The sequence below is a fragment of the Molothrus ater genome, chromosome 1, assembly GCF_012460135.2.
Source record: "Molothrus ater isolate BHLD 08-10-18 breed brown headed cowbird chromosome 1, BPBGC_Mater_1.1, whole genome shotgun sequence".
NCBI lineage: Eukaryota > Metazoa > Chordata > Aves > Passeriformes > Icteridae > Molothrus > Molothrus ater.
In genome coordinates this window covers 17,999,659-18,022,060 of record NC_050478.2, presented here as the reverse complement: position 1 = coordinate 18,022,060, position 22,402 = coordinate 17,999,659, and the positions used below count along the sequence as shown (strand labels likewise).

At 39.8% G+C, this 22,402-nt stretch overlaps 1 protein-coding gene across 6 annotated transcripts in view; it reads left to right on the top strand.

Moving 5' to 3' along the window:
- The window catches only part of KIAA1217 (KIAA1217 ortholog), a 230,281-nt gene that overhangs the window by 163,418 nt on the left and 44,461 nt on the right, over positions 1-22,402 (top strand). For all 6 annotated transcript variants that reach the window (XM_036404068.2, XM_036404095.2, XM_036404087.2 and 3 more), the window contains exon 6: positions 16,499-17,322. In XM_036404068.2, the coding sequence (XP_036259961.1) occupies positions 16,499-17,322 (824 nt within the window). The remainder of the gene's footprint in view (positions 1-16,498; positions 17,323-22,402) is intronic.

The window sequence follows — 22,402 nt, the reverse complement described above, 5'->3', positions numbered from 1 at the left end:
TACTCCACCTCTTTTTACATAATATTTCCTTGTGCCAATTCTTTAGAAGTTTTGCTCTTTTTTTCCCCCCGCTTTCCTTGCTTTTAATAGAATAGTTTGCACTAATTTGACTTACTTGAAATTCCTAAATATTTGACAGAGTCAGATGTTGCAGGAGCTCCCTGAACATATTGATAGATGATAAAAATGCTCATGGCTGTGACCTCCCTTATGAGGAGGGGAGGTCCTTCTTTACCTCTTTTGAAACCAGGTAGCTTATCTGAATTGCAGGAGTCATGCAACTCAAAGTCCAGTCAAGTTTTATGACTTCCAGGTAGCTTTCCAAATGAGCTGTTACTTGACCGGGGGTTAAAAATAACTTTTTGAAGGTGAGCATTTTGCTACCACGATTCCCAGAACCAAGTGAAGTTAGCAAGAATATTTCTTCTTCAAAAAAGCCATTCTTCTTGTCATGCAGGACCTTAGCTTTTCCAGTAAGTTTTCCACAAATCCAAAATGTGTTAGCTCATGATTGTGTCCCAGATTCTCTGCTTTCCACTAAGTCTTTACATCAGTATATTATTAGTCATTAGCCTTATGAGTTCTAAAGATAATTAATTCTGTCCCTATCTTCCTTTTAACAAAGAGGAGTAAACCATTACCTGGTGTTTAAGAAAGCACAGTTATACATCTGAGGATCTTGATTCTTCTCCATGCTGGATTGTACTTTTTCTAATAAGGGCTCTGGAAAACTAATCAGTCTTCTGAAAATATGAGCAGTAAAAATATCTTTCCTTGGATACAGGTTAAGATCTGGGGTTAAAAAAAGCCTCAGCTGGCAAAAGCAAGACAGTTGCAAATATCAGCATGCAATAGGACTCCGTGAGAAATGATGTGATGCTGAAATTATTTTTTGTCTGAATATATGTCTTTCTTACATCATTGCGAATTTGAACTCCATGTGACTAAGTGAAAAGACTGAATGGGTGTGTTGGGTAAAGGTATCACTTAATATTTGCTATAGATAACTTGACCTTTGGGTAAACTAGATTGTTTACTTCAGCCATGCTGACCAATTTGGATATTTTTGGGATAGAAGGAAGTAAAAGGAAAAGAAAATGTAGGATTCAAACAGTGTAGGAGGAAGTTTGTGATCTAAGACTCTTAGGTGATGCACTGATAGCACTTCTGTCTTTTCAAAAGACATAAAACTGCAAATGCTGTTCAACCTTAAGGCTATGAGCTGTGGTGTGGCTTGGACACTTGCATTGCAAAATCCAATTGAATGTCAGATTGTTCATTACCATTTCTCTTGCCAGTATTGCTGACTCTGAAACTCAGCACAGCAACTTATTTTTTCTGATTTTCTGTGTCACTGTATTGGAAGAAACAGGTGTAAACATGCTGCCTATGTCTTTTGACTATCAGTTCTGTTTTATAATATTTCTATATTTTTTACATTTCTTACATTTCATATATCTGTAATAGGAATTGTATTTTGATTCAGTTGTTTGGTAATGTAAGATGAGACCAAGGGTTATACTTTCTTTAAGTTCATTTAACTATATCAAATTGTTCAGTTTTAGTTGTTTTCAATGCAATGAGAAGAGATACAAATATGGAACAAAAATAAGGCTGAGTTAGTACAGGGAGTCAGAAAGCCATGCATTTATTTTGATTTATGAGTGCAGTTACTAAAAGTATTTTTCTTTTAAATAGCAGAAATCTGATATACAGCATATTTAAACCAAATAAAAATGCTGATCTGTACCAGAACTGTACATCTTTGAAACTATTCCTTTTTTGGAAAAAAAAGAGATGACCCCATCAGTTCTGTGGTGTCCTAAGGAAATGCTGAAATAGGGATTGGTCTGAAGGGTTTGGCTCCCTTCATTGGTGGTGGTTGTCTATGTTATGTACATGGTGTCCTTCATCTCTTCAAAGAGAATGGGGAGGGAGGAGGAAATGCTTTCTGCATTTTCATGAATTACATGACTCTGTTTGTTCTCAGAAAATTCTGCCATAAAAAGCATCAGTGGAAAATCAGAAGAAAGGAGCAGTTGGTTTGAAAGCAAAGGCAACAATTGGTTTGAATGCAGCACTAGTTATGAGGGTTGTCATAATGTTAACTTTAGAAAAATAGATCAGTAACAGCTTTTATACATTCAATCCAAACAATCTGAATAGCTTATGGGATGGGTGGGCCATGCTATACTGATGAGATAAATGTGGATATTGGCAAACATATGATGTAATTATGTAAATCCGACCTTTTTAGGATTGAAATGTGTTATATTTTAGTGTGTTTATATTTTTGTCATTGTGATAACACCCTGAAAAATCTTGGCTGAAATGCCAAGAGGTTTCTTAGTGCACTCACCATTCTGTCTGCATAGCACATGAAGGAAGCATAGGAAAATAAAGCATGAGAAATTTATTAACTTCTCTCTGCTTAATTGGATAATCTAAACATTTTTTTAACTCTCACATTTCATTTGTTCATAGGAAATTAAATACATAAATAGGCAGAAATGAGTGCCTGTTAAGTGATCTGGGTGTTTGTCTTGCCAATCAGCAGTAAAGCAGTGCAGACTGGTAGAAGGGAGATAGCTCAAATGATGAAATGCTGCTGGGGAAATAAACTTCCACACAGAGGCACTGTGATTTCAGACAGGCCAATGCAAAATGTGCTGCATCTCATCCATCTTTTTGCTCACTTTGCCTAAAGTGTGGCTAGACTGGAGGCTCTCATGGGATGGCTCTGGGTCAAGCTCCAAGTGGCCTTCTGCTCCATTCCCTTCCAAGCAGAGTTCAGCCAGTGTGTTGTCAAGGTTTTCTCATTGACACTTAATCTGTGACAGCAGGTTCAGCACAGGTACGACCAGGCTAGTCCAAATACAGCTCAAGGAATGGGCTCTGTATTTAAGATGAAGCATGTTGTAAGCTCACTTTTTATGGGAAAAAGAGTGATACTGCTTTCCTCTTATTTTTTTGTTTGTTCTCATTTTACACCTGAAAAAAAGGTGACCTCAGTTTAGGAATGGGAAGGGCCATTGAACATTAGGATTGCCAAAGAGCTCTTAATGTGCAGGTGTTCTTGGGGTCATAAATCTGTGTAATCAGGGGATTGATAACACGATGGAATTGATAACACAATGGAATTGATAAGGAAAAAGCTTTCTGAGAAGTAAGGGCTGCATGCACATGTGAATGTACACACACATGACATGTCCCATCACTTGTCAGAGCTTGGTGCTGCTTCAGTCAAAGCAGAACTTGTGTTTCCCCCACTAAGAAGCAGACATGCGCAGAGGGCAGCAGCCAGCTCAGCGCTCTCTCTCAGCACGCAGTCCCACTGCTTGGGGTGTCTCAGAGATGCTGCATTCAGGCCTCACTTGCAGAGAATTGTTATTTCTTGCACTGTCTGAAGGAGATGAAGCTGTTTGGAGCCTTAACTACATCTTCAGTGGTAATGGCTGAACCAAATGTTGGGTTTCAGAAGCCATTTATAGCTTTAAAGTGCATCTCAAATATCTTTGTTTTGAATATGAGAGTAAATTTCAAAGGCCAGTGATGGTCTCACCTCCTTTGCCCATGTCCTCAAGCATTAGTGGGTCACTACAGCTGGCATTTACCTGAAGTGCTCTGCTCACTTCTTTCCCAAAAACTACCCTCATGGTCTGACCCCATCTGCCAAAAAACCCATGAAGCCTCAGAATACTAAACAAAATGAAATAAGTTTATGTTGGATGTTCTTTCTTGTCCCTCTTCTCCCTCCTTTCTTGCTCTCTCCCTCTCTCTACCATGCCTAGTATGCTAGGCTACAGCATTGTCATAACAAGAACTAATGCAAAATCTAGCATTGAAGAAAATTTGCATTAATTCATGTTTTTCTACTTATTCTGTTTTTGTCTTTCTTTCATTTAATTTTTTGTTGACTTTTTCTTCATATGCAAATCTCTTTAACTCCTCTTTTTCTCATCAATTCCTCTCTTCCCATCTTAATTGTCTTTTTTTGTTTCCTTTTTTATTTATTGTCCCTTTCTTATTTCCCTATTAATTTTTCAGCACTCCATCTCCAATATTACTCTCTTTCATCTTTCACAAACTCCTATTTACTATTCTTTGCACTGCCTCATTCCCTTTTTGTTTTGTCTTTTTTCCTTTCTTTTGTCTTTCTACACTGAGAATTCCCTATTACCTTTCCACATAATACTTCTTTACCTCCTGTCTCTCTTCCCTGTTTCAGGAATCACAGAGGCATTTAGGTTGGAAAAGATCTTTAAAGTCATTAGTCCAAGTCAAGAGTTAAGTGTTAGTAAAATATCTGCAACATATGACTTGCTTATTTTTATTAATATTTCTGCATTACCTATGAACTAAGAAGGGAACATTTCATGCCACAAACTCAGTTATCTGCATTTAAAGTTAGAAAGTTTGGGCATAAATAAGTGTACTAATGGTAGGACATAGGAAGAGGAAAATGAATGTTCTTCCACATTGCTCTGCTGAGAAATAAATAATGTTTATTGTCAGCTTCAGGAGAGAGATGCTTAATTTTTAATTCAATAAAACAGGAACCATAGGTCAAGTTTGAATCTCCAAGGCAGATCACAGCAATGTCCCTTGCATGGACCAGCAAGCAGCAGATGGAATGAAGCCATCGGTGTCCTTGGGATTATAGGATCTCAGCTTTCTTATAAAGAAGGGGGAAAAAAAGAAGGAAAAAAGTAGGATGAGAAACAGAACAGAAAGTGAGCTAAATGAAAAGACATATGGGCAGGCTCACTATAAAGAATTTTTTTAAAATCTAATCCTTATAAGATCAGTGTAAAAATTGCCGCCCACTGCAGCCAGTGGTGAGAGGTTGGGAATGCAAAAGGGCAGCTTTGTCCCACCCAGCTCTAGGGGAATGAGCTGACTCTGGAGGATGTCTGTCTGACTTTCTTTTAATGAAACATTAGGTGAGACAAATCCTCAATCCAGAGCAATTAATATTGCTTCTTGACTTTTTGAGAGGTGCTTAATGCATATATGTCTGCGATACATGCTGTGATACTTTCCTATAGCTAGGAAAATGTCCTTGCCTAAATCAGGACAGAAACAAGGGGAAAGCATGAGGTTTGAATTAAAGGGTAGAGAGACAGACTGCAGACCTGACGTAATAGTTCAGTTTTGCAGAACCTTCTTCATGCAACTCCAGTGAGAGTTGGCTATATTTGCTCTAGTAAACTTAAAAAAATTTTTGAGAGGCTTATAGAGTTTCCAGCAGATGACTTCCCACTTTTGTTTGCCTTTAACTTTTTTAATCCCTAAAAATCAAAAATTTCAGATTATACTGATTTTTCTGATCTGCCATCACCAAAGGATAGGCCAAAAATTTACTGCTTTTATGCAAAACATATATGTATGTGTGTATACATAATGTTAATACACAGGTTACAAGACAACCCTGTTCTCTTGGGAGCTCAGATGCTATCTGTGGGCTGGTTCAAAGGCTTTGTGCACAGGCTGGTCCACACTGCAAGCTCCAGCTGTTCTAGTGAGAGTGCTGCTTTGCCAGCAGTGAAGTTGTTGTCCCCTTTATAGTGATGCATTCTAGCCAGTAGTAATGTGCTCTGGGGCATAAGAGGGCTTTTTGTTTGTTTGTTTGTTTGCATGTGTGTTGTAAGAACTAGGGAGTTTGAAATAAGTATAAGAGAATTTTATGGTACTTGTGTTTACTCCAAGGCATATCTGTTTCACTGCATGCCTTTGGAACCAGTAAACAGAGGGAGTACAAACAATATGCATGTTTAGGAGAAGATAATGTGGTCTGCACATAATCTCAAATACAGTATGTGTTAGGCAGCCAGAACTGTTCTGTTCCCTCCCTGTTTGTTTAGCTTGCCTCTCAAATTCAAAGAGCTTCTGTAGGATTTTCAGTCTTCAAGGAAACAATGCACACATCCTTGTAGGTACAAACATGGGCAGTGGGCTGGAGAGCTGATGTGAAAAAGTCAAGGCCAATTTGAAAGAGTTTTTCAGGGTCATGGAGAGCAGAGTAGGGTGCAGTGGCAGCAGCACAGCGTGGCTGGATGCCAGTGTGTGTCACCTGGGTGACTTTGTGAAGAACAGCAACTTGGGGGCTGTGTTCTGCTCCCTCATTTTTGCCACAAGGAAGCAACTGACACTGGGATCAGGATGAGGTAAGAACATTTTTTTCTTCTCTGCTGAGTGTTTGGAGGCAAAGCTAAGCATCACTCTCCTTTTGTAGAAGAAATTGACTTTGTCATGGTGCCACCCTAAGCAGAGAGGAGGAAGATGCTGATGGCAGTTCCCCAGCTGCATTCATGAGTCTTGTGTATCAGAGCCAGCAGAGCTGGGAGAACCTGCAGACCATTCCACAGATTGGTCTTTGTCATCTCAAACTGTTGGTGTCTTGGATCAAAATTAGAAGCTGGGTGGGCGATAGGACTGGTGAGGTGGCGTGAGACCTTCCTTGGCAGAAAAAAACCCAAATCTCAAAACCCAAATCCACTCCCAAAATTTTAACCCCAAACCTCCAAATACAGGAAAAAATATGCTTTCTTTGTAATTCAGCTCTAAAAGCTGTCCTCAGAAAAGTGTCTTTCCATTTGGGTTCTGCTGGACTGAACTTGTTGAATTTAAGCAAAACCCCATTGACTCCATCACACACTTTGTTCTGGAGTGCTGAGAACAAAACCAGGTCTTGAGTTAGTGACCAGCAATCACCAGAAGTGCTTCCATGTTTTCTGTCAAGGAAACAGTTGTTTACAGCACCATGAGGCATTAACTACTTGATTTTTTCCATTCATTAAAGTAATATTAAAGGAATAGGAACAAAAAGAGCTGTTATCAGGAGCAGAAAGAACTTTGATTAACAGTCAAGCAATAAGTTATGTCTATGCCACATGTGTATACCCCACAGGAGACTTCAGAATATTTTCTGGCTTTATAGTTGTGTGTTCTACTGATGTTTCGCCTCTAACATTTTTTTCTGCTTCAAAATGAGGGAAACAAGCAAAAAATAAATTGATGTGATGAGCAAATTGATGGAAAGGTTCACCAGACCAACACTGTTGATGATGTAGAAGAAAGGTGGGTGACTGGCATTACAGGTCTGTGGTGACTTGAGCCTATCATTAATATAGACATTAACATTGGTTTTAAAGTCTGAAATTAACCTGAACTTCCAGGCTTGGTCTCAGTGAAGCACAGGGTGTTGTGCCTCTTAGGGGCATGCCCTTCGCTTACGCAGGGGCTTGAACTGAAAAGAAGTTCTTTTTCTGTGCAGTACTTTATAAGCAAATACATGGCAAGTAATTGTACATGGGATAATACGTGGCAAGCTAGATAATGCTTGAGGGCTCTGATAAAGTAATTGAAATGGAAAGTGATGCTTGAATTGTTTGTATGCATTGTTAGAACCTACAAATTAAATAACAACCTTGGTAATGATATAGCTGCAATACTTATGATGTTGTGCCTGATATATTATAAAATTAAAAGCAGATTAATTCATATAATGAAAAGCTTTTTGTATACATCAGACATACATGAATATCATGTCATGTGCATGGAGAGCTGGTTATATCCCTGTCTGATGTTCTGGGATATACTTTGTCATGCTAGAGTCCAATTACTGAAAATGTGCAGCCTACCAGCTTGCAATTCATTGCAGGGAAACTTAGCAAAGTACAGTCATCTTTTTTATCCTGCATGTTAGCATAATAATTTCTCACTTCAGGTTTGTTAGCCTGTAAGGAAGAACATGGATAGAAGAATATTCTCTGCAACTGCTGAAAAGCACATGTGGCAATGAAGTGTTCTAGGATAATTTGCTTGTTTTTTTACTCTTGATGTTTCTGAATCTGGTTGGTCTGCCAACCTAAGCATCTTTCTAACTAGGTCAAGTATATACACCCATTCATTAAAAGGGGATGCTTGACTGGTTAGTTAAACCTGCCAAATATAAACCAGATGCCTGAATGGTAAATACTGCTTTACCCCTACACTGCAAGAAACAATCCTTGACTGATAAAATTTGAAATAAAAATAAATAGGTTTAACATTGTTTCTGTGCCATAATAATATTTTATTATAGTGCAAGTGCAAATATTTAATAAAAATAATGTTTTTAAAATATTTTACATGGAAACTGAAAAGTAGGCATTTAAGACAATATGATTTTTTACATTTCTGAAAAAACTGTTTATATTACACTGCATATAAATTCTGTAAAGTTCTAGTCAAGATCAATAATGGCATACAAATTTATGGCATACATTACAAATCAGAATTCACAGCAGCTGTCTAGAAAACTGGAAGACTTCTCTGATGCTGGACTGGGGGTAGTAAGGGGTAGAACACCTGGATTTTTAGTTTTGGCTACCAGTTCTGCTCTGATCTTTCTCCTGTTACTTAAGTGCTTAGTGTCAAATTGCTATATCATAGCAGGAATGAATGATGCCTCCTTCACTAGTGGCTGAGACTTAGAGCAGTACTGTGAAACAGAAATGCTGCTCCTGTAATGTCCCATTAGGGCTGATTCTGTACAGCAGTATTAGCTCATGATCATATGCTTAAGTTGTATTTTTATTCCTTTGAATGCCATTTATGATGATACAGACAATTTTTTACTTGCACAATAGCAAAATCACTCAAAAATCCAAACCAAGAGCAAAAGAACCAACCCCCCAAAGCAGAAGATAACTGCAGGACTGGGAAGGGTTTGTGTCATGAGATTTGCCTTTATGACATGTAAGTGTCATCTCTTTTAGGCTGCAAATGCTGTCTTTTTAAGGAGACAATTTCCATATTCTATAGTATTTTTGTGTGAGGGCATAGAAGGGAGTGAAGCATCCTTTTTGTTCAAATTTTTGAAAATGTATTTACCTTTTCTATTGCTTCTTCTTAAAAAAAAAAAAAAAAAAAAAAAAAAAAACCAACAAACAACCAAAAAAAAAACCCCACTCAACAAATCAAACCAAACATAATGGCTTATGTGGTTTGCTGCAGAGATAACAATGGGATTGATTTATGGGGACCCCAAAGTTCAGGTTGTCCAGGTGGCTCAGGTGCCTGGTTAATGAGTAGACAGCTCCTCCATGGGAGGAGCTGGTGCTTCCTCTACAGTGGCACTACCAATCTGAGGAGGTAAAAAGCTTCTCAGGCTTATTTTGCTGATTTTTTTTTTCTAGAATTCTGTTACTGGTTTTGCTAAATAGTTGGAGGTCTTCACCTGTTGGGGAATGAATATGTATAGGTCTCATAGTGTTGCCTTTGAAATGCACTGTGTTACTGAAACAGAGGTTACTCACTATTTTATTTATGGCTTTCCCCTCTGTGAGTCTCTTTTGTGGTTCGCTCCATTATGTTAGTTTCTTTCTATGCATCTTATAGGCACACATTAAAAAATGATTGAGTGGCTGAATCACAGTGTTGCACAGTTTGTGACTGGGTGACATGCCAAGGAGGTTATTTAGTGACTAATTTTGAAGGGGAGGAGAAATTGCAGGCTTGTCACGTGGAAAAGTACTTTAGTCTATTCAAACAGCATTACTTAGATGACCGAATAAAGCAAGATGGCCTGGTGTGAGCAGAGGGAAAAAGGAACATTTTCCCTGTTTCAAAACCTTTTTGCAGAAGACATGGATATACAAAATATTATACTATAAACCGAGGATTAATATTCAAGACTGAAAACAAAAAGTGCTTTATTAGAAGAAGTGGAACCAAATGTTCATCTCACTGCTGTAGCCATTCAGGGGATTTCCTTAAGAAACAGTAAGTGACTTTAATTACTTCAAAGCAAAGATCTTATCAAAGATTGTTTTATTGCTCCGTAGGCAACCATGTTGTCTAAGAGTGTAGTAAGGGTGGTAATATTTTAAATTGTCAAAACAAATACTCAGGATAGCATCTGGATAGCTGAAGAAGTTATGTCCAAAAGAGTAGACTGTGTAGGATTTGGTCTGCAACCTCTCCTCTCTGCTTGTTTGCATGATCCATCTTCAGCATGCAAAGGTGAAGCACTCAAACATTATTTTTGATGTTACCATTACATTTGTTTTGTGGTTAGCTTAGAATTTTATGGATCTGTTTTACGTTCAGTAAAAAGTGAACTAGGTATTCTTTGTTTTCCCCATGGGAGCTTTAGGATATGGTATGAATTAAGCTTATACGTAGTCAGGGATATAAAAGGACATACTGAGACATGTAAAATACCTTGAGGTAAAACATTTGGATCACTGTAGGGACTGGATTCATACACAAGTGTATATTAAACATATATGTATAAAATAAGGGAAAATAATGTTAAGAATGTGTTTGATGCTCTATGGTATGGCAAGGGAAAGGATGGTGTGTCTGAGCTTCAGGTCAATGTATTGGTAACCACAGCATGGTATCCTAGAAATTCTGCTTTTGAGTATCAAATAGTGCTTTTGCCATAACCTCTATGCACATCTGCACAACTGGGAGAAAAATATGGGGACTGGATGTCACAGTGATATTGGGTAGTATGGCGACAACACCTAATTATGTTTCAGTCAGAATGCCTCCTTTCCTCTAAAATGTCCTCTAAATTCCACCTTCTAAGACAATGAGCATCACCTTCTGCTTCTCCAATTTTGTTCATGTCGACTTCTAGCTAGCTGACCCTGGCCAAAATAAAAAGTAATCTATGAACATAGAAACTAGAGGACTGGATGATTTCACCATCACTAATCATCATAGACTCATCCTAAGAAACATCTTATATTGACTGATTGTGTTGCTGTTCATCAATGCAAAGAAAAAAACATAGAATTAAGAGCATAAATGGAAGAAGAAAGACCCAGTTATTCTCTTGACATATCCACCACAGTAGTAATCAGACCCTAGAAAGAGAAAGTTCCTGTTTCATAGATGTTCTGAGTTTTTATCTCAAGTCTCCTTTCACCATAATACAGAGGTTTTTACAGCTGGGCATGTACCAAACTATACAAAAGGACTGAAAGAACTGAAACCTAGGTGCATGCTAATACTGGGAAGATAATTATAAATGTTGAGATTTCTTGGGGAGCTCTGCAACTCCTTTTCTGGAAAACTAGCCAGGAAAAAATAATAGATATGTATGAAACATGTTAAGAACATCTAGCTGGGTCTTGGACTTCCCCATTCACTGGAAGTTTGAGCGTTTGAAATCAGTTTTGTTTTACCAGCGTGTGGTTCCCATAATGAAAAACAATTGTGAACCCTGGCAGCTCCTAGAACCTTGTACTGTGGGGCCGGATTTAACTGAGGCCAGCTTCCAACATAGGCAAGGTCAGTGGTTTCATGGTCTGAAATCATTTTACTGGGCATCAGAAGGTCCATTCTTAGCCAAAATTGCCAAGTAAACTTCTAGTCTGGAAGCACTGCCAGGGAGTGATGGCCATTGAAACCCCAGCACATCTCACTGCTTGGTAACCCCAAATATCAAGCACCCACCTTGCTGAAGAGAACATGGAAGAGTTGGGGTCCCTACCCCAGATCAGACTATGACCAAGTTGACCCAGGTCTATGAATCTGGAAAGCCAAAGCTCTAGAGCACCTCAAGGATGTCTGGTAAGAAATAACATCACCGTTGACTGAAGTCTGCTGGGTGGTTTTTTTTCAGCTTTCGTCTTTACTGATACTTTTCTGAAATGTTTCAGCTCTCTTGTATTAGAGTTGTCTGCTGAAAGTACATATCATTGAAAAGCTTCTGATCAGAAGCAGCTACAAATTATGCAAATGTGTTTGAAGTTTTCAAATATGACATTGGTTAGCTGAAGGAACCCACAACTGCAACCAGCATGATTTTTTTTCTGTAATGGCCCAATAGAATGGGGAAGTTTATAGGTGCTAGAAGGCATTCTATGAGAAAGCAAGAAGAGACAGGTGTGACAGCCTCTCACTATTGTCTGATTTGGCTTCAGACAGTTTTGGTACAGATACTTAAAATTCTCATTTAACTATGTACCAATTCTGCAGTTTTCAAGTGTATTTTTTCTTATTGTAAATTATCTTATTTTAGAAATATTAAGAATATTTTCAAATAATAAAAAATTTGAAAAAAATTTTTTTCAAAAGTGGATTTGTGCTTTCAGCTTTCCAAATCCAACTGGAATGAAAGATCAGTCATGACAGAATTGTAATCATATAGTGCAACTAATGGTGAAGCTGAGAGGTTTGGACAACTAGTACAGTGAAGTTGTCAATTTATTTTATGAAGAGAGAACAATCTGATGGATTCTATTGTTGTTGGATTGAAGGTTCTTTAATTAAGTCTTTCCTCAAGTAGAAAAGTAAAGGATTGGAAAAGTAAAGGATTGCCTTCGTTTTAGAGGGGTTTTTTCTGTTGAGCAATTTTCATAAAAGATCTCTTTACAGTTTAAATTATCAGTATTGTATCAGTAGTTAGTATTTATGTAGCTTTTTCATCATAGACTGCAAGGTCTCAATAAAATTCTTTGCAGGTGTCCTGTGTTTACTGTTGGGTGAGCCAGCTTGCAGAGCATAGGAGCGCTTTCCTCAGGGAAGTACAGGGTGTCAGAGGGAGAGTAAGAAAAATAATAGCTTCACATGGCTGAGAGGTGATTAATGAAGTCTGTTGGGAACTCCCCAGTGTCTCCAAGAGGGTGCATGGATAACCTTCACCTTGGGAACATGCTCGGTGTAGGTTTTTGGCAGTCTGAAAATCTTGGGGCAAAGCCAGTTGCTGTGTTCTCTGGTGATGTAGAGGAGGCCTAGGAGAGCAGAGGGAAGGGCTGCCAGGTCAGAAACTTGGCCTACTTTTCCCTTTGCCCGAGTTTCACGTTGAGATCGTAGCAGATAAAGGCTTGAGTCAGATAAAGGCTGTGTGTCTGGTATCCGGCTGCAGAGCGAGCGGGAGCGTTGGTGCCGTGCCCGTGACTCAGCAGCAGGCGTGGTGCTGGGTGCTGGCCAGCACTGTCCTGGTGGCTGGCACTGCCCTGGTGGCACTGCCCTGGTGCGTGCAGGCACAGCTCTGAGAGCCCTGGCTGCAGAGTCACCGGCTCTGCTTGTCCTCTGTGCAGCCACCAGGAGCGAGGCTCCTTCTGCCCACCTGGGTGGATGGTTTGCTGGTTTGCTGACTTTGTGCATATAGACATTTTCAAAAGATAGCAAGTTACTCAGGGTGCCAACAGGCTTTGAAATAAAGAACATAACTGGTTTTATAGAACATTGACTCTTGAGCATATAGAGACTCAGTTTTAAAAAAAAAAATAGCAAAATCTGTATCTTTTAGACTTAAGTCTTGTTCGACTGACCAAAAACCTCCACAGCAGATGTTTAAACATGATATGATCTTTTTTACTACAGAAAGGGAAAGATTCTCAGTGATGTGATTTTCCCTCAGATGTTTTATACAGAAATGGCTGCTAGTTGTTTACCATATTTTAACCTAAGGATTGGTAAGACAAGTTTCCATTTCAAGGATGTAAGGTCTATAGGCAGTAGGAACAAGGAAGAGCTATGTGCTAAAGGAATCCCCACCCTCAGGTAAACATATGACATGGCTGCAGTTGAAAAGCACATGATCCTGTGCTTGCACTAAAAAATATCCTTTTGCCCTCAAAGCAACCGAGTGGGACAGCACCCAGTATTTACAGGCTCAGATAAACCCAGTATCCTCTTTCTCTGTCCCTGAGTCATGCAAAGTCCAGGAACATGTGGCTCAAGACAGCCTATGTAAAAGAGTATGGGGTTTCATTGAGCAACATGGGGGTTTTTTGGTGGAGGAGAGAAGATTTAAAACAGCACAGAAAGTGGGCTATATATGAGAGAGTGGTTAAAAGAGAAATATAAAGGATGGTTTTTTCTTGCTTCTCGTCTGTAACTCTTTGGTGTGGTAGTCTAGGCACACCAAAGAGGTACAGATGAGAAGCAAGAAAAGACCATCCTTCACATTTTTAAACTTACTATTAGCAAAGAGTCTGGAGGAGAGAGAAAAGTGGAAAGAGAAGACATACCAACCATGTGGCAGAAGACACTGTAATCCACTGGGTAAAGCTGCCTGGCTCCTGGTGATCAGCTCAGGTCCCTGCCCAGCCCACATGCCCCAGTGAATCTTTCCTGGGCAGCCTGGACTCTCTGGCTCCAGCAGTCTCCCCATTGGTACACTCTACCCAGGGCCTGAGTCCTGGCTTAAAATAGCAGGTGAACTTCTCAGAAAGGGGTTGGGTGCCCAGGTGTTTGTGCCCTGCCCAGCCCAAGGGAGTCTTGATTGAGGCTCTGTACTCCAAGCACTACTTTAAAGCAAAAGTAAATAATGTTACATACAACAGTACTCAGACACAAGATTTTGAGCAATAGCTCAGTCCCATATTCAAATTATTTTCCATCTTAAAGTACTGCATCTAAATGGTGTTATGGTGGAAAATAGGAATTTTTCTTTGACAGATTGCTTTGACTTATGAGTAATGAATGAACATATACAGGAATATGAAGTCCAGAAGTTAGGGGAAATTAAACCCCTTGCTTTCAAATCTTCCCATGGAAATTTTCTCCTTTCCATAACAAAATTCTGTAACATTGGAATTTTCCTCTCACTGCAACCCAGCATATCCTAGTGGCTGTGTTTTCTTTGACAGATACTGTTCCATTTGTTGTAGCTTTATGTGAAGCAACTAAACAGGATATTGTGTAGCTTGTACAGTAGAAATCTAGGAGGATTTTCTTTATCTGGGTTCTTGTCTTGGTGTAAAACATCTGTATTTGCCTGTCCCTGAAGACATGATCCCAAAGCTGCTCAAGTTAGTAGGAGTCATTTTGTTCTGCTGGCCCAGGCCAGAGTCAGTATGCACAATATAGCTTAGTATGTTGCAGTGGTTCTTCACGCCAATAGAAAACTGTATTGAATTCCCTCTTATAAAGTCATTAATACTGTTTAGTTATATTTTAATCATATCTTATTTAAAATTCCAGACTAGACTTATTCTCTGTGTAAATGAAAAAATTATGCCATGTTCCTGTTTGACTTAATAATTTTTGTCTGGCTCATTTATGACCCATCCCAGTACACACCTTTGTTCTGTTACACTTAATTATTATTGCTGTGGCCACAATCAGGTTATCTCCTTTCTTCTTGCTAATACCTGATACTCAAGACTGTTGATCTCTGGCCTTGAGGAACATCATTTCTAATTCCTGAGTGCAGAACCTGCTGTGATAAGAACAGCTATTGTTTATGTACTGACACTGCAATTCCCTTACGAGTGGAAAAACCTGTGGTGGGGCAGGAATAATTTCTTGCTTCATCTGCCATGGATCACTGTAACTACAATGAATCCAGTCACACTGTCAAGCAAGGAGTGAGAGGGGAGAAAAATTGTGTAGATTTCAGATCAGCAATATCCACAATATTTTGTGCTCTGTAACTTTAGGAATGTGGAGTCAGGCTTGGTGATACACAGTTTTCTACAATCCCTTGGAGGTGCTGGAGAGGGAAGATGAAATTGTCAGCATGAATTTTAGAAATTATATTTTTTTTCTTATGTAGTTAGTCCTCAGCTGACTTTTTCATATCCCTCTTCATGCACCTTACCCCAAGGGCACCAGAGCAGGTACATGATGCTTTCTAGAGGGAGAATTTCTCCTGTCTGTCATTGACAGCGTTCAGCCATCCAGATAGGTCATGGCTGGGCACATGAGGTTCTACACTCTTAAAAGCACACGTGTCCATTGCAGATTTTTGCCAAGCCTCTCTCCACAAAGCACTAATACATTTGTTTTGGAAGTTTCCCTTTTCTTTTCCTTGCTTGCTCATTCCTTACTGCTGCTGCTTGCAAAACTATGATAAATTATTTGATGGCTTTCTGAGCATGTGCTTCACAAACCCTCTGAATCAGTCTTATCTTTGCAATGGCACATGTTACATATGATCAGACTGTTTTCTTATAAGTTGACTGTGTTATAGTCAATGAATGTGTGTGTTTTTCTACTGTGCTTTGTGTATCTTCTACGTAATAAAGACCACATCAAGTCATTAGCAAAAGCTTAAATCCTGCACTGAAGAAAATGGCTAATTAGTTGTAAAATTTCTTTTTTTTGTCTAAGAACTTCAGGTATGTTTCTGATGCCAGAGCATCAGCATTTTTATCCTGCCTTGGAATCAGTGAACTCTAGTATGTGTCTGATCAATAAACTGTGTAAGTCTCTCACTGGCTACATGTACGTGGAACACCTGGCACCACAACCCCTGATTTCAGCTTCAGTAGCTGTGAATATCAGATTAGGGTGAGATGGTATTTGCATAAGTAAAAGCATTTTTAAACCTCTCATATTCCTTTAACATACAGCCCATTTTTTTGCTATTTATAGTTGTTGTTTTTGTTAGGCACTGAGGACCCAAAGTGTTTTATTTATGCAGATGTAAAATTATTTTGTCTCGAGGGTTTGTTTTTATTTCCTAATTTTCTGTAGACAACCCACATCATGTTTTGTTCATTCAGTGATTTTGTATCTGAGGTGTTTGTCCTTTACTTTCCAGATGCAGAGGGAAATTGCTTATACGGGACGTGATGGCCCAAGTGGTTCCCGCCCTGGATCTGCCACACACCCTCTGCATGCGATGCCCAGCTCTCCACCCTCCACCCCAGTTCCCCACTCCATGCCTCCCTCTCCATCCAGGATTCCCTATGGTGGGGGCCGACCCGTGGGCGTGCCAGGCAATGCCACCATCCCCAGGGACCGGCTGTCCAGCGTGCCAGCCTCGCGCTCCATATCGCCCAGCCCGAGCGCCATTCTGGAGAGACGGGACGTGAAGCCAGATGAGGACATGAGTAACAAAAACCTTACCCTGATGAGAAATGAAAGCCTGTATGGTGACCCCTACTTGTTTCACGAGGCGAGGATGAGTGTGGCTGCACCTCACCCCGGACACCCGCTCGATGTCCCCGATCACATTGTCACCTACCATCGCAGTGCCATCAGGTCATCAAGCACTTACTGCAGCCCCTCCATGCAGCCTGAAATGCTGGAGCAGTCCTTGTACAGACAAAAGTCACGGAAGTACCCGGAGAGCCATTTGCCCACTCTTGGCTCTAAAACACCTCCAGCCTCACCCCACAGGGTGGCTGACATGAGAATGATCGATATTCATCCTCACCATGGCCCTCACATTCCCGCCCACACCATCCAGCCTGACAGGTCTTCCCCCAGCCGCCAGTCCTTCAAAAAGGAGCCGGGAGCGCCCGTGTTTGTGGATGCGAAAGCGCGGAGTGCTGTGGGCATGGCCGAGGCAATGCCCTCTCCTGGGGACAAGCAGGCTTTTGGCTATGGGTCACCCACGATGCCTAAGGACAAGGAGACAAGGTAAGGCAGAGCTGGGGCATAATTTATGCAAATGAGAAATGTTCCTAATCTGCACATCCTTTGTCATTTAAGACTCAGGGGACAATGTAATGTGTAGGAGGCTGCTGCACCGGGCTGCAGTGTTTATTAGCTGTCTGTCAAGGTAGTTAGTAATTTAGGGGAGATGTGACACCATCCATTATTAATTTGAAAGTATTGTCAACCCATGATGAATCCCTAGTTATTTTCATTTGTGTAAATTTCAGTCTTTGGAAAAAATATAATAAAATAAAATGATTAACTGGGATTTTTCTTTGCAGACAGCCAGATCATGTTACAAGAACAAATGATGTTCTGTTCCTGCTAATAAGGGAATATATTTCACCCCCGTTAAGAATGACACTTTGATATTACAATTTTGGTTCTTTATGGAGTGAAGTTTTTCTCATCTAGTGTTAGGAAATGGGAAGAATTTATCATTACTGTCTTATCTCCTGTAAAACATGAATTTGCATAAAAATAGGACAGTTGTTTACAATAATCTTCCTTGAGGGGGAACTGCTGAGAAAAGCAAGTCTGTCCCAGGGAAGAGATCAAAACATGAATACTGTTCCCAATAATTTTTCCAGCATCACAAGTAGTTGGTGACCTGACTGTTGTTAACTTCAGTGTGATGGCAATGATGACAATGATCTCTCCTGTCTTTTTAAGGACCAAATTTACACAAAGGTCTGTGAAGGCTTCTCCTGCCTTACACCCTGCCCTGGGAGAGAAAAATCATTGCACTGCCAGGCGGTTGCTGTGTGTTTATATGAGCTGCGTTAATCTCTAGCATATTGTTTGTGCTGTTAACTTTTATAGAGCTCTTTAGGGAAGTGAAGATGAATAGCTGGAAAATGCTGAGCTCACAGAGGCCAAAGGTAACTGCTGATTGCCTTAACCACTGGGAAGATACAGAGCTTCATATAGACCCTAGGCTTTCCCTCTATCTAAGCAGCTTACTCAGTAGTTAGTTGCTGCTTACCATGCTTGGCCAGAAAAAAAAAAGTGGGTCATGAGGTCCACTGGTGGGGAAAAAATGGAAGAATATAAAGAAAAACAGCCACCCACAAAAATTACAGGCTTATAGCTTGGTAGTTATGACATAAGAGTATGAGATAGGGCATATTACAATGTAAAGTCAGTGAAATTGGATTTTTATGTATCTGCTTCCGAGAGAAAGTTACAGGTATCTGAAATTTCATTTCAAGCCACCATTATTACATCTAGGAAATTATTTGAAGGAAATTTGCCAATTTTAATCCATTTACAGATTGAAAATTCTACAAAGTTCATTATAGGAATTGAAAATAAGGAAGGACACAAAAAACTTTTATGTTTGTACAATTTTCTGTCTTCTGGGCATCTCAGCTGTTCACTCAGCTGCACAGATATGCACAAGAGTGTTTGTTTGTGAATGGATAAAGAGAAACTACACAGATATTTCTGCAGCTCCTTAAAAGGGAGTTTTGCACCAGGTGTTTTAATCCTGGTCCCAGAATATTTTAACAATGAAGAAAAGAGCATTTGCATAATTGCACTTCCAAATAAATACATGACCTTAAAATTCAGCATAGTGTGTATTAGTCACATGGCACTGAAAGAATAATTTTGAAAGTTGTCTTTATGGGTTGTGGCTTTTTTTAACCTTGAGGAAGTGTGACTTTCTAAAAGTAATTGTAAATATCAAAAGGAATTCATGCAAATTGCATGCAATATTAAGAATTGGGTTTGAGTTCTACAAACACAAAATTGTCTAAGCTTTAATTTAGCTTTATAATAATCTCATGAACTTTGAAAGCAAACACTGTTTAAACCATACTAAACTAAACAAGGGGTTATCCGTGTTGAGGTGCTCTTTTCCTGTTTCATCAGGGATTGTGTTGTTACAAGGTTGTTATGGATACCTGAAGGATGATAATGGCAGAATGGTATCTCCTACCTTGTTGTGTAGGACTTAGAGTTTACACCCATAAACAGTATGGGCTTGCTTCTGTGAGAAAGAGTATTTTTGTGATTTTAGAGGTGGGGCTGAATTCATTCTCTTCTAGGCATGGTAAAATGAGGTGAAGGCTGCTCTGTTGTGTATGTTATCCACTTGCTGATGCCAAGTGCCTGAGAGCCAGGCCACAGCAAGCACAGGGCAGTGTGTTCAGTCAGCCTGCCTGCAGAGGTGTCAGCTCTGGGCAGACAGAGGAGCTCTTAGCCTTGGAGCTACTCAGGAGAGAGGTCTTTTTCATCTCTGCACTGTGGCATGAGAGACTCCCCATCCTGATTGATTCAGGAGCAGGTTGAGGACCCTGCAGGCACCAAACCCATCATCTCAGCACTGTTGTTGCTTTAATCCCTAGTGGAGTGTGCTGAGAGCAAAGAAAACATCTCTTGTGTCATGACTTTATGGAAATTTCCTCGAAGCAGCACTGTCACAACCTCAGGACAATGCAAATTTAAGTATAAATCAGGGGAAATATTGAAAGGGATAGTGACAATGTCAGAAGTAAAAGTGAATCTCTCTTCCCATCTCAATTCTTCAATTTTGCAGTCCAAGGCTGAACTGGGATATCTCTGTACTTTATCAGAAAATGTTGGGTACTTAAAACAGATATCCTGGTTTTGTTGAAGAAAATGGTTCCATTACCTTTGGAACATTAACTGCAGCAGATTTGGATCTACAAGAGATGAAAACTGGGATTTCTGAGCTCTTCTGTTGGAGTTTCCCATTTTAATTTGACACCATAGAAGCCAGTTTCATCAAGCCAGCTATTCAAGGCAGAGTTGAGAGAGATTTAATTGCTTCATGTAATGCTTTCTTGTAACTGTTTTACCTTTACAAGATAACTACTTCTGTAGCGGTATAAAGGATTGACTAAATTCTCACAGTTAATTCATTTACCAGAAGAGTCCCATATAAAGCTCTTTTACAACAGTGAGAAGAAACAAACTCACGGAGATTTAAAGAAATAAAAAATGTTAGTCTTCATATGCAGAAAAATATTAGAAGTTATAACAGGTTACAGCAGTTCACCTTCAAAGGGTGATCATCTCTTAAATCTGAGGTCTGCTGGAAGAATGAGTAAATTTTTGTGTGCATGAGTTGTTTAAACAGAGGCTTGCTGTCATATTTTTGGATGGCTCATTTGTGTAGCTTGTGGGACATTTCTGGAAGTTACTGCAGGCAAAGCAGATGTTTAAATGTTGATAAAATGGAAAAGAAGCTGTTTATCCAAAAGTGCATTAAATTAAATGCTGTCTAACTTAAAATCTTTGCATTTACAACACATGTTGCAAAATTCTAGATTATTTGATAGTGCTAAATATATATATAATGAATGCTTCTACTCTGAAACAGCAAGATAACTCTATAGAATACTTTTCCTCCAAAAGCATTTTTGGGGTGTACTATGGTTCTCTTCTGCCTGAACACAACTTTTGTCCTCTTCTTTTTATGCCATACTAGTGAGAAAAGATGACAGTTGGATTGAGCAAAAAAATCTGATCACATTATTGGCTCATGGCTTGCAGTTCAAGACTAAAGTGTAATGGCTGTGTGTAGATTGTTAGATATTGTTCCCCCCAACAAAACCACTTTATTGTTAGATATGTTGAAGTACAGATGGACTCTCTATGCATTAGGAAAGTGACCTTACTTTGTAAAGTCATAAACAGTGAGAGACTCCATCAGTGATGCACTGAGCATTTTATAAGGGGGGCTTTACCAGTACACTGTCTCAGACACTTTTCACAGGGCCAGAACTGCATATTCCTCTGTGAAAGGTGTTGGATAACCAGGCATTAAAAATGAAGTCAAATGACCAATACAGGATGGAGGAAAGGTAAACTGTATTTTCTCTTCCTTGTGTTAGGGAACTGTTTGTAGGAAGATGAGATGCAGGCTCTGGGATAAGAGTTGTCAAATAGTGTAATAGCTGGTGTGCTTCAGAGCTTCCTTTCCCCTTTAGCTTCAAGATGTAGAAGATTTGAGTTAAATCTTCTCCTTAGAGGAACGACATATTCACCTGTGTGAATCCTTCTGTGGGAAGAAAGCCGAATACAGAAGAATTCTGCTGATCTTTGGTTCCCACCCTTTCAAGAAACCTACTCATCTGTTTTGAGGGAATTTGCAGTAAAGTCTAAGATACCTTCACTTGATTCTGGGAAAGTAATTGGGAAAAACAGCCTACTCCTGTTTCCTTTCTTTTCCCAGTGAGGTAAAAAAAAATTGTTATGAAATGTTTCTATCATAGAGTAATATAGAAAGAAGTGTGTATTTCTCTGTCTCTGACCCCCTTTTCATTGCTTCATTTGGAGCTTAATTATAAAAGAGGAAGTCACAGAAAATTTTTTCTCCAGAAAGGCGTGCCAGGTAGTTCATGGTGCAGATTTGGTGTTTGAGTACATCTGTTGTGGGTGATGTGCTGCAGTGCCTGGGGTTGGACAGGAACGTGAATGAACAGTTACACAGACCAGTTTTATCCTGCATGTGTACAAAGTATCTTCTCAGTGATGTGAATATTAAAGATGTCCCCAGGAAAGGGCAGTAACATGCAAGTATCATGTCACACTTAAATAGCATTGCTGTGACAAGTGGATACCAATCCAGCAATATGCTGTACCCCTTCTTGGAATTACTTCCAGTTAACTGCAATAGAAGGAGTAACATGAAAGATCAGTGAAGCTGTAAGGAAGAAATCTGAAATCTGACATATCAGTGCACGGCCCCCAGAGAAGCAAGGGCTTGCTTTGGTTCTCCTGAAATTGAGGAGTGAGATGCTAAGGTAGGGCCCCAGTTCCTGGACATCCCCAGAGCCAGAGCTGTGGGTCAGGCCGCTGGGGAGAAGAGGGCTGGCAAGTGGCCTGTCCCTGCCTTCCTGGCCGGGGTCTGTGAGAAGCCAAAGCCAAGTCTGACAGAGTTCTGCTGGGCGTTGCTTCTGACCTTGTCCTCTCCTTTGCTCCCGCAGTGTGCTGCCACCTCTGCCTCTCCCAGCATTCACAGGAAAACAATGTGAAACAATGCCTTTCTGTGCTCAGGCTGATAAAATAGCCATTTCTTTCCCAACTGCTG